Source organism: Oryzias latipes, chromosome 3 (assembly GCF_002234675.1).
Source record: "Oryzias latipes chromosome 3, ASM223467v1".
NCBI lineage: Eukaryota > Metazoa > Chordata > Actinopteri > Beloniformes > Adrianichthyidae > Oryzias > Oryzias latipes.
This window is the reverse complement of record NC_019861.2, coordinates 7,175,832-7,190,603: the sequence shown is the minus strand read 5'-3', so window position 1 is coordinate 7,190,603 and position 14,772 is coordinate 7,175,832. Positions and strand designations below refer to the sequence as shown.

At 44.2% G+C, this 14,772-nt stretch overlaps 1 protein-coding gene across 1 annotated transcript in view; it reads right to left on the bottom strand.

Moving 5' to 3' along the window:
* Window positions 1-14,772, bottom strand: part of nell1 (neural EGFL like 1) — a 507,083-nt gene that overhangs the window by 117,371 nt on the left and 374,940 nt on the right. Inside the window, exon 14 of the mRNA XM_023952325.1 lies at window positions 3,361-3,483. Within this exon, the coding sequence (XP_023808093.1) occupies window positions 3,361-3,483 (123 nt within the window). The remainder of the gene's footprint in view (window positions 1-3,360; window positions 3,484-14,772) is intronic.

Sequence of the window (14,772 nt, the reverse complement as noted above, 5' to 3'; positions counted from 1 at the left end):
AAAGCATCCAGTCATACTACCTAAATACCATCATGTCACCAAGTTACTCATCAAACACTACCACCTTCTGCTCGGGCACTCAGGCATGGAACGGGTTCTCTCAGAAATTCGCCAACGCTTCTGGATTTTAAAGGCACGGTATGCTCTCAATGCTGTCCTCAAATCATGCATGGTGTGTCGCAAGCCGAAGGCAGTACCTGACCACCAGCAGATGGCAAACTTGCCTGACTCGAGAGTAACTCCAAGTGAACCATGCTTCAGCCGCGTTGGCGTCGATTATTTCGGCCCTCTGCTGGTAAAGCGAGCCCGCAGCGAACTCAAGAGGTACGGATGCCTATTCACGTGCCTTACAACCAGAGCTATCCACCTGGAGGTCTCAAACACCCTCGATACTGATTCCTTTCTCAATGCTCTGCAGAGGTTCATCGCCAGGAGAGGCGAACCCAAAGAAATCAGATCTGATAATGGAACCAACTTTGTTGGAGGTCTGCGCGAACTTCGTCAGGCTGTCGCTGAGTGGAACCAGCGAAAGATAGCAGACCACCTTTTGCAGAGCAACATCAAGTGGATCTTCAACCCACCAGGTGCCTCACACATGGGTGGTGTCTGGGAGAGGCTGATACGATCTGTTCGCTCTGTGCTCAACGCTGTCATCGCACTTCAGCCACTTGATGATGAAGGGCTAGCCACGCTCTTTTGCACCATTGAAGCTATCGTCAATGGCCGCCCCATCACCAAGCTAAGCGAGGACCCTACTGACCACTTACCACTGACACCCAACCACCTACTGCTACTTCGCGCAGGTCCGTCTCTTCCACCTGGCGCCTTTGTAAAGAAGGACTTATACCGACGTCGCTGGCGTCAGGTTCAGTTCCTCGCTGACGTCTTCTGGATGAGATGGCTGAAGGAATACTTACCCACACTCCAGAAGCGTCAGAAATGGCTTCATCCTAGGCGCAACTTGCAATTTGGCGATCTGGTTCTCATCCTCAATGAGAACACTCCACGCAACAGCTGGCCCCTAGGGCTCGTGGTTGCTACTCACCCGGGTGAAGATGGACTAGTTCGAAGTGTTCGAGTGAAAACAGCTTCAGGTGAACTTGATCGTCCTACTGCCAAGATTTGTCTGCTGGAGGCCAATCTGGTGGGCGAATCTAAATAAATCAAAGACTTAACCGCCCAAGGACTAGTTCCATACTGCCATCTGTGACTTTTGGGTGCTATGACTGATGCATAAGAGACTTGAATATATGAGCACTTGTTAAAATTTGATTCTGCCACACATGCAATTGCCTGTGTTTTATTTAGTGTAGTATTTAGTACTATAAATTTGATTCTTTAATACATTTGGGAATTGTAGAAACTAGGGATGAGCGATTTACTTTCGCAATCGCTCATCGGGGCCGGGATGTTAAGGCCGCTAGAGGCCGCTTTAATTTATGTTTGTTGGGCGCCTGCCTATTTTGGCATTTAAGAGCCACCGTAGTTGATGTTGTGGGCGCCGCCATTTTGAATTTGCCGCGGGAGCAGTTTCAAAGCTTCTAGCCTTTGTTTTGATGCAGTGGAGGAAAAAAAAAAATTTTAAAGAAACAGCAACATTTATCAGAATTTGTGATCCTCTCCCCAGCGTGGTAAGAGTTAGATCTGCTGTTTTGGTTTTTTTTGAGTGATGAGTGGATTTAGTGCAGTATTCACAGTTTGTCAGTTTGTCAGTTGTGTCAGTTTGCTATAGATGACTGAAAATGTGTATGTAAAATTTAATATTGGTTATGTCTGTACAATGGAATATTTTGGAGCAGTTTAACAGCTGTTTAATATATATATTTGTTTATGTTTTCCAAGAATTATTATTATTATTGTTGTTTTTTTTCAACATTCTGTATTTACAGTTTGATCATTCAATTGGATGTGTGCTACACCAAGGGAGATTAAAATCACTCATAAACCACGTTAATGTAGTGAATTTAATTCCTACATCATTACATATTGGTTACCGTTAATGTTTACTGAAATTATGTATGAATGTTTTCTGAAGATAATCAATCATTAATATGAACTTGATTTTGTAAATTGAAAAGAATGTATCTGATCAAAACCGGATTACAAAAACTATGTAAAACAATTAAAATGAATTAACACAGTAGGGGTGGGATTATATAAACTCGCTTCTTCCCACTCCTTTTCAAGCAATAAATCAAGCTCTACATGACTTAGTTAATGATCAATATATTTAATTAGGCAAATGTGACTTAAGTGTTTTTTCTTCTGTTTTTTAATCTATGCATTTCATCATTTGTGTAGTTTGATAAATCTATGTGAATTCTTCATTGCTTTGACAACAATGCTTGGAATCAATTAATCAACCAAATCAATCAATATCTCACCATCGTGTTCTGAACTGAAGTTAACTTCTGATTCAGTAACTGCCAAACATTAACCCTTAATAAACTATCACTTTACATTTCAACTGGGTGGCCAGAGCATTAACCTTAAAAAAGCAGTTAGTTCATTTTGACTGCGTGATATTTTATTTCAGTGAAAGCTGTGGGGGTTTAGTTTCCATTAGTGTGGTTTTCATACAAAAAATGAAAAAAAAGGCAAAGGCTCAATGATGAGATGTGGACTAAAGTTTAAATACTAAAGCAAAAAAAAAAAAACAATAACATTATGCAAAGACTGTTGTGAGGACATTATGCTAAAAGGACATGACCGCTGAATGCAAAGCTTTCTAGTTCCGTTATGGTGCGCAAGCTCAAATGTCCGACATCTTCTCTTACTCTTGGTCTATTGTCTGCTGAATGTCAAAGGAAAAAATGGCAGAACTTCTCTTAAAGGATCTCCTACTGAACCATGCTCAAAACCATTTTAGAGTTTCAAGCAGTTTCTCTGTGATCATGTAATTACTGAGAAGGCTGCTGAGAACTGCTTTTAAATGGGCATTTTTTTTCTCAATGTATGAAATTTATGCATTTTAGTTACCTTGCAACAGCAAATCAGAGTGTTTTTGGTATAAACAAAATGTCTCCAAATGAAGATGTGGTTCAAATATACTGGAGGGGGAAAAATAACACTTGCTCAGATTCAGCTGTAGAGCCAGAGCAGCAGACAAGGGCAACAATCAACAGCGAACAGGGAAAAGAATGAGTGAGCAGTTGCACACACGTTCAAATACAGCCTGAAACTGGCCCAAAATCAATTTTCATTTTCATCATCTCTGCTGCAGCTGCTTTCTAGCTTAGTGACTTGAGGGAGGCTTGAACCATGTCATTACGGGGCAGGGAATGAGCTCTGATCGGATGTGAAGGAAAGTTTGGGTCTGTGTTTGTGTGTCTGGAGGGCTGTTCCAGGGCAAGACCTTACCCTTGCAGATGGTGCCCTTGCCCACGTAGCCTGGCTTGCAGGTGCACAGGTGTCCTCTGATGGTGTTGGTGCAGATGGCATTTTCATCACACACATTTTTGCCACTTGCACACTCATCATGTTCTGTGGGGGTGAGACAGAGGAAGAACACATTCAGAAAAGTTTGGAAAAAAATTGAGAGTCAGAGTTCTTTACCAGCAGAGTGGCACAAGAAACACTGCCATGAGAAGAGGTCAAACAGCTACCTGGGGAAGGAAATGAATCAACAGAGATTATCTTATGTTAACACTGAGCCATCTTTCCAAACATCTTTTCTGCCTGGCATCTTCACAGTGGATTTGAAGTGGGAGCTATGTCAGTAACATCAAACATTCTAAAAACCATGCTGCCTTTTTATCCTCCCTATACTTCAGAACTACTATTGGGACCAAAAGCATGAAGTGCAACATGTGTAGCATGTCTATGAATACACATAATTCTGAAATTACAGGGCTTTGAATAGAGTACACTTCCAGGTATTGCAGCCTTCATAATTGGTTTGATGAGACATGGACAAAAAACATCCAGAGAAATATTTCTGATTTCGGACCCACTCCACACTCCAGACAGCCAGCCACCCAGCCCACGGTTGGTCCAGGAGAGAGCGAGGCAGGGGACAGCCACCCCTGCCCAGGAAGAAGATGCCCAAGGGTGGTGGGGGGCCACAAGGAGTGTTATGAACTTGGCCCAACCAGGATCACCCATAGTTGGAGTTTTAGAGAAGGCCGCCACAACGGCAAGGACCAGAACCCACACCACAGAGACACAGACACCCCAAGGCTCAGATGTAATGTGATCGCCGGCTCTTGGTCTTGCCAGAGAGCACAGGGATGCCTCTCCCTGCGTGGAGAGTAGGCCATAAACCCTTACCAAGCACCCGCCCTAACCCCCCCCCCCCCCCCCACACACACACACACACACACCCAAGTCCGGAAGACCCTGCGGCGCCCAACCCCCTAGGTCATGGAGTTTGCAATGGGGGACCAGAGAGACTGAATTCTTTCCAAATAACTACAACTTGGGGCTGACATTTTTTCCAAGCTATTATCAAGCAGACTTCTGTATTGATTTACATTAATATTTTCCTTATTTTTAGAATTTTTTTTTGCAATACAAACAGTTGTGAAAATTACATATACTAATCCTCCTTTTGTATCGATGGCTCTCATGTCACCAAGCACACACAGTGATGGTGAAGCCGTGATTGAAACATTAAGTCAGACTGATAGATCAGCACATACCTGCTGCCAGCGAGCCTGGACAGGTGTGCAGAACCACAGTTTATGCATGTAACAGTTTTGGGACCTTTATTGTTCATTTAAATCTGCTGCCCTTGCAGCATATTCTAAGTTCTTTTAATGATATTTCTTTTCATTTTAATGCTGAGGATATTCAGCTTTATCTGTCTTTTAAACCCTAGGATGTTTTTAAAACAGATTTTGTACAGGTGTCTGGATTCAGTCAAGAGTTGGATGAATAACAACTTTCTCCAACTAAATGAAGCCAAAAATGAGGTCATAGTAGGGGTGTAAGAAAAAATCGATTTGGCAAAATATCGCGATACTTCATTTGGCGATACTTGCATCGTTTCAAAATGCTGACAGGATGATATTTCTTTAATTACTTCTGAGTGTCCTTTAGTGTTTGACTCTTGTTGTCCACTTCACACTCCGACCGCTAGTTGGCAGCAGAGCACACGAAGGCTTTGAGCAGCTCCACACCACACAATACAACAGGAAAACTGCAGCCAGAGGCAGCTTGTTTCGTTGTTATGAGACATGAACTACTTCGTTTTTACTTGGGATGGATACCAAACAGAAACTCTGTGCCATGTTGCTGCCAGTAGCCCCGCCTTCAGCCCCTAAGACTGAGACTTAGCTTATCTGCCTATTTCTTCCTCTCTGAGACTGTTCAGAGTCGTGCGGTATATGGGGCATGGACAGCTCTCCAATGAAGCCACTTCAGTAGCAGTTTGGCTATAGTGACGTACCAGCTGGGTACATTGGTGTCAGAAGTGGGATCCTCAGCCGATACTGCTACGCCATGGAGAACTACGACATGGAGCAAGAGATGGCTGAGATGGAGGGACAAATTCACATCCTGGAGGCAACTCAGGACAAGGGAGGAGCAAGGGCGAAATCATCTACCTAAAGGTACGAGCACCTGCCGTCAACTGCAGCCTGTCCCTGCGAGTCGGGTTTCCACGCAAGTGATGAACCGTCCAGAGCAGTCTGTGATGACAGTGCGCAGCCCAGTAAAACTTTCACGATGCAGTGGCTTAACACCACTGAAACCACACCTGGCTCAGGTCAACTTGGCGGCTGGCGATGAGGGCTGGAGTCCCGAGGAAACTTGTTACACACCCACGCCTGGCGTTGGAGGGCGCTACACTCCAGGTACTGCTGGACCTCTCATCTGCAGAGCTGTGAGACCTGTCGGCACTGACAGCAGTATTAGAGCGACGCTTTGGAGAGCAGGGTTCGACAGAACAGAACCGAGAGCAGCTGGAGTCTCGTCGCTGTAGGGACGACGAACGCCTGGGGACCTTCGCCGATGATCTGCAGCTCTTTGCTCGGAGAGAGTCTACTTCCTCAAGGTGACGTGCACCCTGATGGTGGTGCTGCCACCGCTGCGGGGACAGTGTTTGATTCTGCTGGCTGGGCACATACTGGCACGGAAGTGTGTCAGTAACAGATGTGCGAAACCAGCTAGCTGGGAGGAAGACTGTTACACAGTGGTGGTTTGGATTGAGAGCATGAGTCTTCAGCCAGTGTGTTCATGTGTTTTGCTGTCTGTGTGGTTTGGTTCTCAGCTATGTGAGGGTTGTGGGGACACTTAACCCTCTTAGGTGGGGGCAATGTAGCGACCTGGGGGTTAGCCTCGCCTTCAGCCCCTAACACTCATGGGAAGTGGGGAATCATGGGGTAAAACCATAAGTGAGAGGGCTGGAAGCAGAAGTGACGTCCATGCTGTTTGGCTGTTTGTGTGTGTTCAAATTAATGGGCTTTGATGCCAGAATGGAGATTACGGAATCTGCCTCTCTCTTTGCTTCTCTCTATCTGAGACTGTTCGGAGTCAGGTGGTGAATGGGGCTCGGACAGCTCTCCAACTTAGCCAGTTAATAAGCAGCTTGGCTATTGCTTTCCCGCTACAGTGATGTACCAGCTGGGTCGTTACAATATAAAAATGTGGATTGCTATGCTTTTTAGCGGCTCAGATAAATACAACACGATGTCAGGTCAGAGGAGCACACGGAGTAATAGACTCCTTTCACTGCGCTGCAGGACAGAGCGCTTTAAGAACTCATTTGTCCCTACAGCTATCAGGCTGTTTAATGAACCTGCCTGATATGAACTGATATTATTTTGTGAACTGTCTTTTTACTGTTGTTTGTTGTGTGTGGTTGTGTGTTTTGCTACCGGACACCTGAATTTCTCCTTTGGGAGATTAATAAAGTTTATATCTATCTATCTATCTATCTACAAGTGAAGCACGGCAGCGGCTAATAGGCTAATGCGCTTAGCATCGGCTAAAATGCAATCGACAAAGCGGGCAAAAATTCTGCAGAACCTCCCAGCAATAGATTCTAGTTCAGCGACCTTATGGATCAGAGGGATGTGTTCAACGCTCTGAAAAAAGGCTGACATCGTGGCGAGGAGCGTTACCAGTTTTACTTCCGCGTGTGAGAAGCGTGGCTGCAAAGGTTCAGCAGAAAAGACTGATGTGTAAACAAAGCACCTTTGTCACATTAACCCTTGTGTTATCTTAGATGACCCCACCCTTACATTGACATGTTATTCCTACCATGACAAAGGTGGATAAAGGTGGAAAGATTTCATGTAATCCATGGACAACAGTGAGCTTCACAAGTCATTGAAGAAAAAAGGTTCAGCGCACTGTCTAGTGCAGGGATGTCAAACTCATTTTGGTTCGGGGGCCGCATTCAAGGCGTCTGATCCCAAATGGGCCGGACCAGTAACATAAAAGCAAAAAACATTTTTTTTCTTTTTTTTTACTCAGTTGGAAAAAATGCCTCAGCCAAAATTATAGCCTAATCACTTATTATTACACATTCATTCACAGAGACCAATGGATGTAAAATAAAATGCATTTCACTTAAAAAAATTGGTTTATTTAATTTTATTCAGACTGAATATTTTACATCTAACATTCAATCAATCCTTATAATAAACTGCATTGCACATTTCGGTTATTTCTGTAACCCTTTTAAACCCAATTTTAAAAAGAGGTTTTTAGCTGCTTTTTAAAAGAAAACACTGAATCTGCAGATCTGAGGCTGAGAGGAAGGGAGTACCAGAGAGATGGAGCCACTGCTGCAAAGGCTCTGTTGCCCTTAGTTTTAAACTGGGTTCCCTTAACACTTGTACTATCCTAGGCACTTTAACGTTGGGAGTTGGGTCATCTAGATCCACTAGACAGTGTGCTGAACCTTTTTTCTTCAATGATTTGTGAACTTCACTGGTGTCCATGGATTACATGAAATCTTTCCACCTTTATCCACCTTTGTCATGGTAGGGAGACCATGTAAAAGTAAGGGTGGGGTCATCTAAGACAGCACAAGGGTTAAGAAATCATAACTCGCCACAGGTATGGACTAGAAAATGCTTGTTTTTTTAAACATTCTTATAATTTTTACTCTTCATGACTGGGCCGGATTTAACCATCTGGTGGGCCGGATACATATTGATGTGTCAATATCCTTGACACCCCTGGTCTAGTGGGTTTAGATGACCCAACTTCCAATGTTAAAGTGCCTAGGTTAGCACATGGGTTACAGCAACTTTCCTTTGTTCTGCAATGCTGCCTCATCATCACACTTTATTGTTTCTGGAAAGAATCAGTATGTGCCCCCCACCCCCTTTATTTATGAAGCATCATTCAGGCTCCTGAACCTTTTAAAAGTACTGGAGAATCTACATTAAGCAATGTTGAAAATAAACAGCATTTTCTTTCCATAATAGAAACTTATTGGTTGAGGCACATTCATTCTTTGTATTTTCTTATACTGAAAAATATTTTGTTGTGGAAATCAAGACAATGTGGACTGTTCCCTTTCTATATTTGAACTTACCAAAATAAAAGCACTATGAATTTGCCTTGGTGAATGCATATGAGATACAGTTGCAGTGCTTAACATTGTGATTATTAAATAAACTGAATTTGACCATTTTATTACAGTGGAAGATATTGAAATTCAGGTAGAGTTTTTCAAGTCACATTTAAAAAAAAAAAGAAAAGAAAATATGTTTCGGTAAAATATTGGGATACGTATCGTATCGCGGGGCGCGAATCAGGATACGTATTGTATCGCCAGACTCTTGGCAATAAACACCCCTAGGTCCTAGTCTGTGCTCTTGACAGTTTCCTCCCCCAGATAATCAAGTGGCTCGGTCCATTGGCTTCCTTTTTAAGCCATCTGTCTGGAACCTTGGGGTGACTGTAGACCCGGTTTCATCCCTTCACTCTCATGTCGGGTCACTTGTTCTTTCTTGTCTTTATCATCTTAAAAACATTGCAAAACTGAGTCTAATTGTGTCACGTTCTGAGATGGAGATGCTAGTCCACGCTTTTATAACTTCTCATCTTGATTACTGCAACTCCATCTTCACATGTTTAAGCAAGAAATCTTTAGAATGGCTCCAGGTTGTCCAGAACGCTGCTGCAAGGCTTTTAACCAATTCATCCATCAGTTTCCGAGTGCATTTTAAAATCCTGGTTTTAACATGCACAGCTCTTAATAACCAAGCACCAGTCGTACATCATGTGACCAGGGTCTGCTGGTTTTTAACCCGTGTGCTATCTTAGATGACCCCACCCTTGTTCTTCCTACCATGACAAAGGTGGATAAAGGTGGAAAGATTTCATGTAATCCATGGACACCAGTGAAGATTCAAATCATTGAAGAAAAAAGGTTCAGAGCACTGTCTAGTGGGTAGATGACCCAACTCCCAACGTTAAAGTGCCTAGGATAGTTTTAAACTGGGTTCCCTTAACCCTTGTACTAAGGGCAACAGAGCCTTTGCAGCAGTGGCTCCATCCCTCTGGTACTCCCTTCCTCTCAGCCTCAGATCTGCAGATTCAGTGTTTTCTTTTAAAAGGCAGCTAAAAACCTCTTTTTAAAATTGCTTTTTATTTAATCTTTTTTATATTCGGTGTTTTACCGTGTTTTACTGTGAAGCACTTTGTGAATTTTATCTGTAAAGGTGCTATAATTATTATAGTTATTAGTATGTTAGTAAAGCTCTTTTAAAAACACCTGACATATTTTTTTTACAACCTGAAGACGTAAATTTTCCTAATATGTGCAGGAAAATCTGATTCAGCTTAAAGGATATCTGGGTAAATGCTGCATGGCACAGACCTTTCAACTACACGTTCCACCTTTCTCCAGCTTCTTCTCCTTTTTTGTCATTTCATGAACCAAGAGCCAGTTATTGTGACTGTGGAATGTCATGAACATTGGTGACGGCATGATCCACAACGTTAAGCACGTATGATCCCTCCTAATATCATCAAACTTATAAATGGGTTCACGTAACCCTTGTGCTATCTTAGATGACCCCTCCCTTACATTGACGTGTTCTCCCTACCCTGACGAAGGTTGATAAAGGTGGAAAGATTTTATGTAACCATGGACACCAGTGAAGATCACAAATCATTGAAGAAGCACTGTCTAGTGGGTCTGGATCAGGGGTTGGGAACCTTTTTGGCCAAGAGAGCCATACAATAATCTAGTGTCCCTTTCCCACACTGAGGCACGGAGACTTAACCTGTTTTAAGGTTCTTTATTCTGGTTACTGCAGACCGCAACAAACGCTGTACAATTAATTCAGCAATTCCTCAATCTCTCCCGCCGAGACTAGAGTGCTTCTCCCAACTTTATATTCCCCTGCTCCCACTCCAGCCCTCCCATTTCCCTTATTTGGCCCATAGCTAAAACCCATTGGTCCAAACAACATAACAACAGGCTGAGCGACAGAACTGGGCCAATCAGATCTCTGCTTGATGCGTTCAATGAACTCCAGAACTTACAACGCGGCCCATCAGCCACCCAGTTAAACTCAGTCCGCAACAATATGTTTAAAACTAGACATACCAATGAATGTGTGCATTTGATGTAATTTCAACACTTTTAAAGTACAATAAATCTGTGGATTCTTTTTAATAACTTTGTTATGCTGTTGCTAATAAATGATGATTATTTCTCGTGGTAGTTTTGCTAATGGTGTAGTCTGGTTGATACGTGGTGAGTTTCAGCTTCATGCAGGCGTTGAGACTTTAAACGTGATCTTAGGTTGGTCTGAATGTTCTGTAGATATGAGAAAGACTACTCACATGCAGACACGGAGCCAAACAAATACTCACACACTGCAGTGAGTGACGGGAAGCGGGTTTTAGTTTTATTTTTATTTTTTTACTTGTCCTGTCCAACAGCTTGGCAGGCAGATGAGAACTGAGAGCCTCTTGTTTTGAACATATTTTACTTTAACAATGGGGGTTACTAATCTTTATTGAACTTTATCAATTTCAACCATGTTTGAAAATCTTTGGTGTTGGACCGGACGGAAAAGGAAAGAAAGTACGAAGAGAGAGGGATGTTAGGGGGGGGGGGGGGGGGGGGGGGTAGGAGGGGAGGAGGGATAAGACCATAAAGCACCATAAAGCAACAAGTTTACTGGTTGTTTATCATTACGGTAAGGTTCAAATGTAGTACAAAAAGGGCCGGACCTGTCCACACACACTCAAATGTTATCAACACACCTACTAGCTGCAAAAATGTCCACATGTCAACAAGTCAACATGTACACAAAACAGATAGTGTTCACACGCATACCTAGGCCTTAAAACCAACTAGTGTGAAATATTTCATTCATTCTATCACGCAAACTGTTAGTGCAAAGGTGAGCTAACACCTGTGCTCAGGTGAGTGTTTATGTTCTTCTAAAATGGATGGTGGAATGTGAAAAGAAGGAGGGAGAGTGCCCAGCCATCCCCACACCAAGACCCCCGCCGCAGCGGCAGCGGCAGCCGGAACCCCCCCAACGCCACACGGGAGCAGGCAGGGAACAACCACTCCCTGGGCGACCAAATCCGCCACCCAGGCCAGGGCCAGCAGGACCGCCGCGAGGCCCCCAGAGCCAGAGAGCAGGGAGGCACGGGGGGAAAGAGAGCGCCGCCTCAGCCCAACCAGGAGAGCAGCCCCCCCGCCGCGCCGGGTAGAGCCCAACGCAGGACCCCACCGGAGAAGGACACCCACAGCCCCAGACGAGCACCCCATCACCACCCAGGAGTTCCGGGCATCCCCCCGCCCCAACCCCAGGTACGAGCCAGGAGCCCCCAAGGGAGACCCACTCCGCACTCCAGGCATCCACCCACCTGGCCCACGGTTGGTCCTGGGAAGAGCAAGGCAGGGGCCCGCTGCCCCCGCCCAGGAGGAGGGCCCCCGGGGAAAAAGGGGCCCACAAGGGGTGTTGTAAACATGGCCCGACCAGGCTCGGCCACAGTTGGAAATTAGGCGGGGCCCAGCGCTCAGGGGCAAGACCAGAACCCACCCCCCAGGAGCACGAACACCCCCGGCTCAGGTGTAAGAGAGCACCGCCGGGCCCAGGAAGCCGGCACCCAGGGGACACGGCCGCCGTTGCCAAGGGCCCAGTACCCCCCACCAGGGAAGGGGTAGGGGACAGATGGTCCTAGGTCCCACCTTCCTTGCAAAATGTGTGTGCGTGTATGTGTGTTTGAGAGGGTGTGTGTGTGCATGTGTGTGTGTTTATGTTGGAATGTATATATTGCGCGGGGAGGGGTGTGTGTACTAAGGGGGGTGCAGTTAAAATTGGCTGGTAGGGCACTAAGGGGACATCTCCTGATTACTCACAGTGATGTCCCCTCACCCTCTCCACCAAGGGACCCTAAATGTCGAAGGTGCGGTTAAAATTGGCGGGTAGGGTGCTAGGAGAACATCTGCTGCTTGCTGGCAGTTGGGTTTTACACTTTTACAATCCCTGCGCGATTCACCTTGCTGCCTGTACCCACAACCCCCCACCTCCAACCTCTTTTTTCTTCCTCACACATTCCATCCCCGCAACTGCGTGCTCTTTCTCAGAGACGGGAGCGCGCAGTTTTAGGCACGGCAATTCACAGGTTTCCAGCTGGTACAAACTCTGTGAAATAATAGATAATAGTAAACTGATAATGCTGGCGAAGATTTTTTTTCTCCAAGCACCGCTACTCCTGTGCCCCTCTGGCATCGCATCGCACCCGAAGGACTGGTCTGATGTACCAACTCCCAACGTTAAAGTACCTTGGATAGCAAAAAATAAAGGGATGCGCTAAAGACTCACTCCAATGAAAACGGTGTTTGGGTGTTTTTAACATGTTCTTGTAGCATTTTCTCATGATAGAGGATATATAAAAAGAAAAATAAGAGGAAAAAGCTTTTCTGATTATTCTTTATTCACATCTTTGTAAATCAGGAGCATAAAAACTATGAGGCCAGAACAGTCTCATAATTCAGAATTGCACACACTCCGAGTCACAAATGCACACAATTCGATTCACAAATGTCATTTTATGCAAACGTGCTAAATAAATTTGGAAATGCACACGTTGTGTTTCACAAATGCACACCCTGTGTTTCACAAACACACACATTGTGTTTCACACATGCACACTGAATGTTTTACAAATGCACAATAAGTGTTTCTCACAAATGTGCACACTGTGTTTCACAAAAACTTTTCAGAAATTCACAATAAATGTATCAGAAATGCACAGTAGGTGCTTCACAAACATGATTTTTAGGTACACATGTGATGTGAACTCACAGATCATACGAATTGCAGAATCTGCATTCAAAATCCCGTTCTCGTTTGTGAATCTCCCCACATGTGTGAGAGATTTTTCTACGGTGAATATTGAGACTCTTCTGACGGAGCAGGTCAACTAATGTCACCATTGGCTAGTGAATCTGTCAATCAAACTCATCAGGAAAGCAGGCGGGTTCGCTTTTAGCCAATCGAATGGCCCCTTACACTCCTCACTTTCAAACTGACGAGGGAGGGAGCTGTTCAGCACAGCACTTGAAAGTACGCGGGCGGCAAACATGGCGGAGAGGTTTTCCGAACGGGATCAGTCTTAGCCCGTAAGTAATGCATTTATTTGATCATTCCCTCGTTGTACGTCCTGTAATGTTATTGAATACTAAGTAGAAGCGTTCTCCTTAGCAAGTGACATGTGTGAATGCTTTATGAACACTTCAGCCGAGTCATTTGCAGAGTTCCCCCACTGCAAATTAGCTTAGCTTTGCTTAGCTTAGCCTGGCAGTCATATATTTTATGGGTTTAAAGCGGGGGAAGTCTTATGATGGTTTTGTCAAGTTTTATACTTGTCATACCAGCTTTTCACACAACATAAGTAACTACAACCAACCAGGGGCCTCGAAACTAGCCGGCTTTCGACTCAAGTTGTGTAAGTCTGCCTTGTGAGTTCAAGCCCGTGGCGGTTCAAGCTAGCGTCTATAGCCTATCTGTAGGTTCTTAACATGATTCAGATGGAACTAAGGGGAAAACATGCCGGATTTAGTTATTTTAATAAAAAGTATTGATTGGAGCGATGTTGTTAAACACTGATGCTTTTAGGGTTAAACCAGGTGATCTGCGCAGCGTTTCGTCCACCTGGGTGATCTCAAACACGCTTATTGTCCATCTTGGCTGCACTTATTTGGTGTCACCAAGATAGATTTCCATCTGTTTTCTTTACTATTTGCACTGTCATGACATCGACGGTGCTGTCAGTTTACCTTCTTGTTGCATCTTCAAAAGTGCAGAATAAAATGTGACACTGAATTTGAAACAGCACATTGTAATTTCTCCATCTATTATTAAAGTATTTATTAGTAATACAGTGGAGATGAGTAGATTTGGTTAGCATGTTGATTTACGGTATGCGCCCCTAAATTTTCTGGTTTTGCCCCTAAAATTTTCAGTTGGGGGCCACAGTGCTCCTAGTGAAAAAAGTTAGTCTGGAGCCCTGTATCAGATGTACTAATGTCACTACTCTTTAAAGATCACTTATTTGCAAATTAAAAACAGTTATGGAGATATGAGGTCTGCCTGCCAGCAACAATATAAGTAATTATTAGTCGGTCACTGTGCCTACATAATCTAAAACTTTTTTTTTTTTAAACCGCAATTTTCATAAACAGTAATTTTTTTTTTTTGGCAGGGTATGCTAGTTCCAGAGATTCAATGGGAGGAGAGTGGATCCATGACTGAACCTCATCCTGGGATCAATGTCCTGGTATGGGACAGTCCTTTTTTGGGTCCACAAATGTTGGAACTGCAAGACGACATCAAT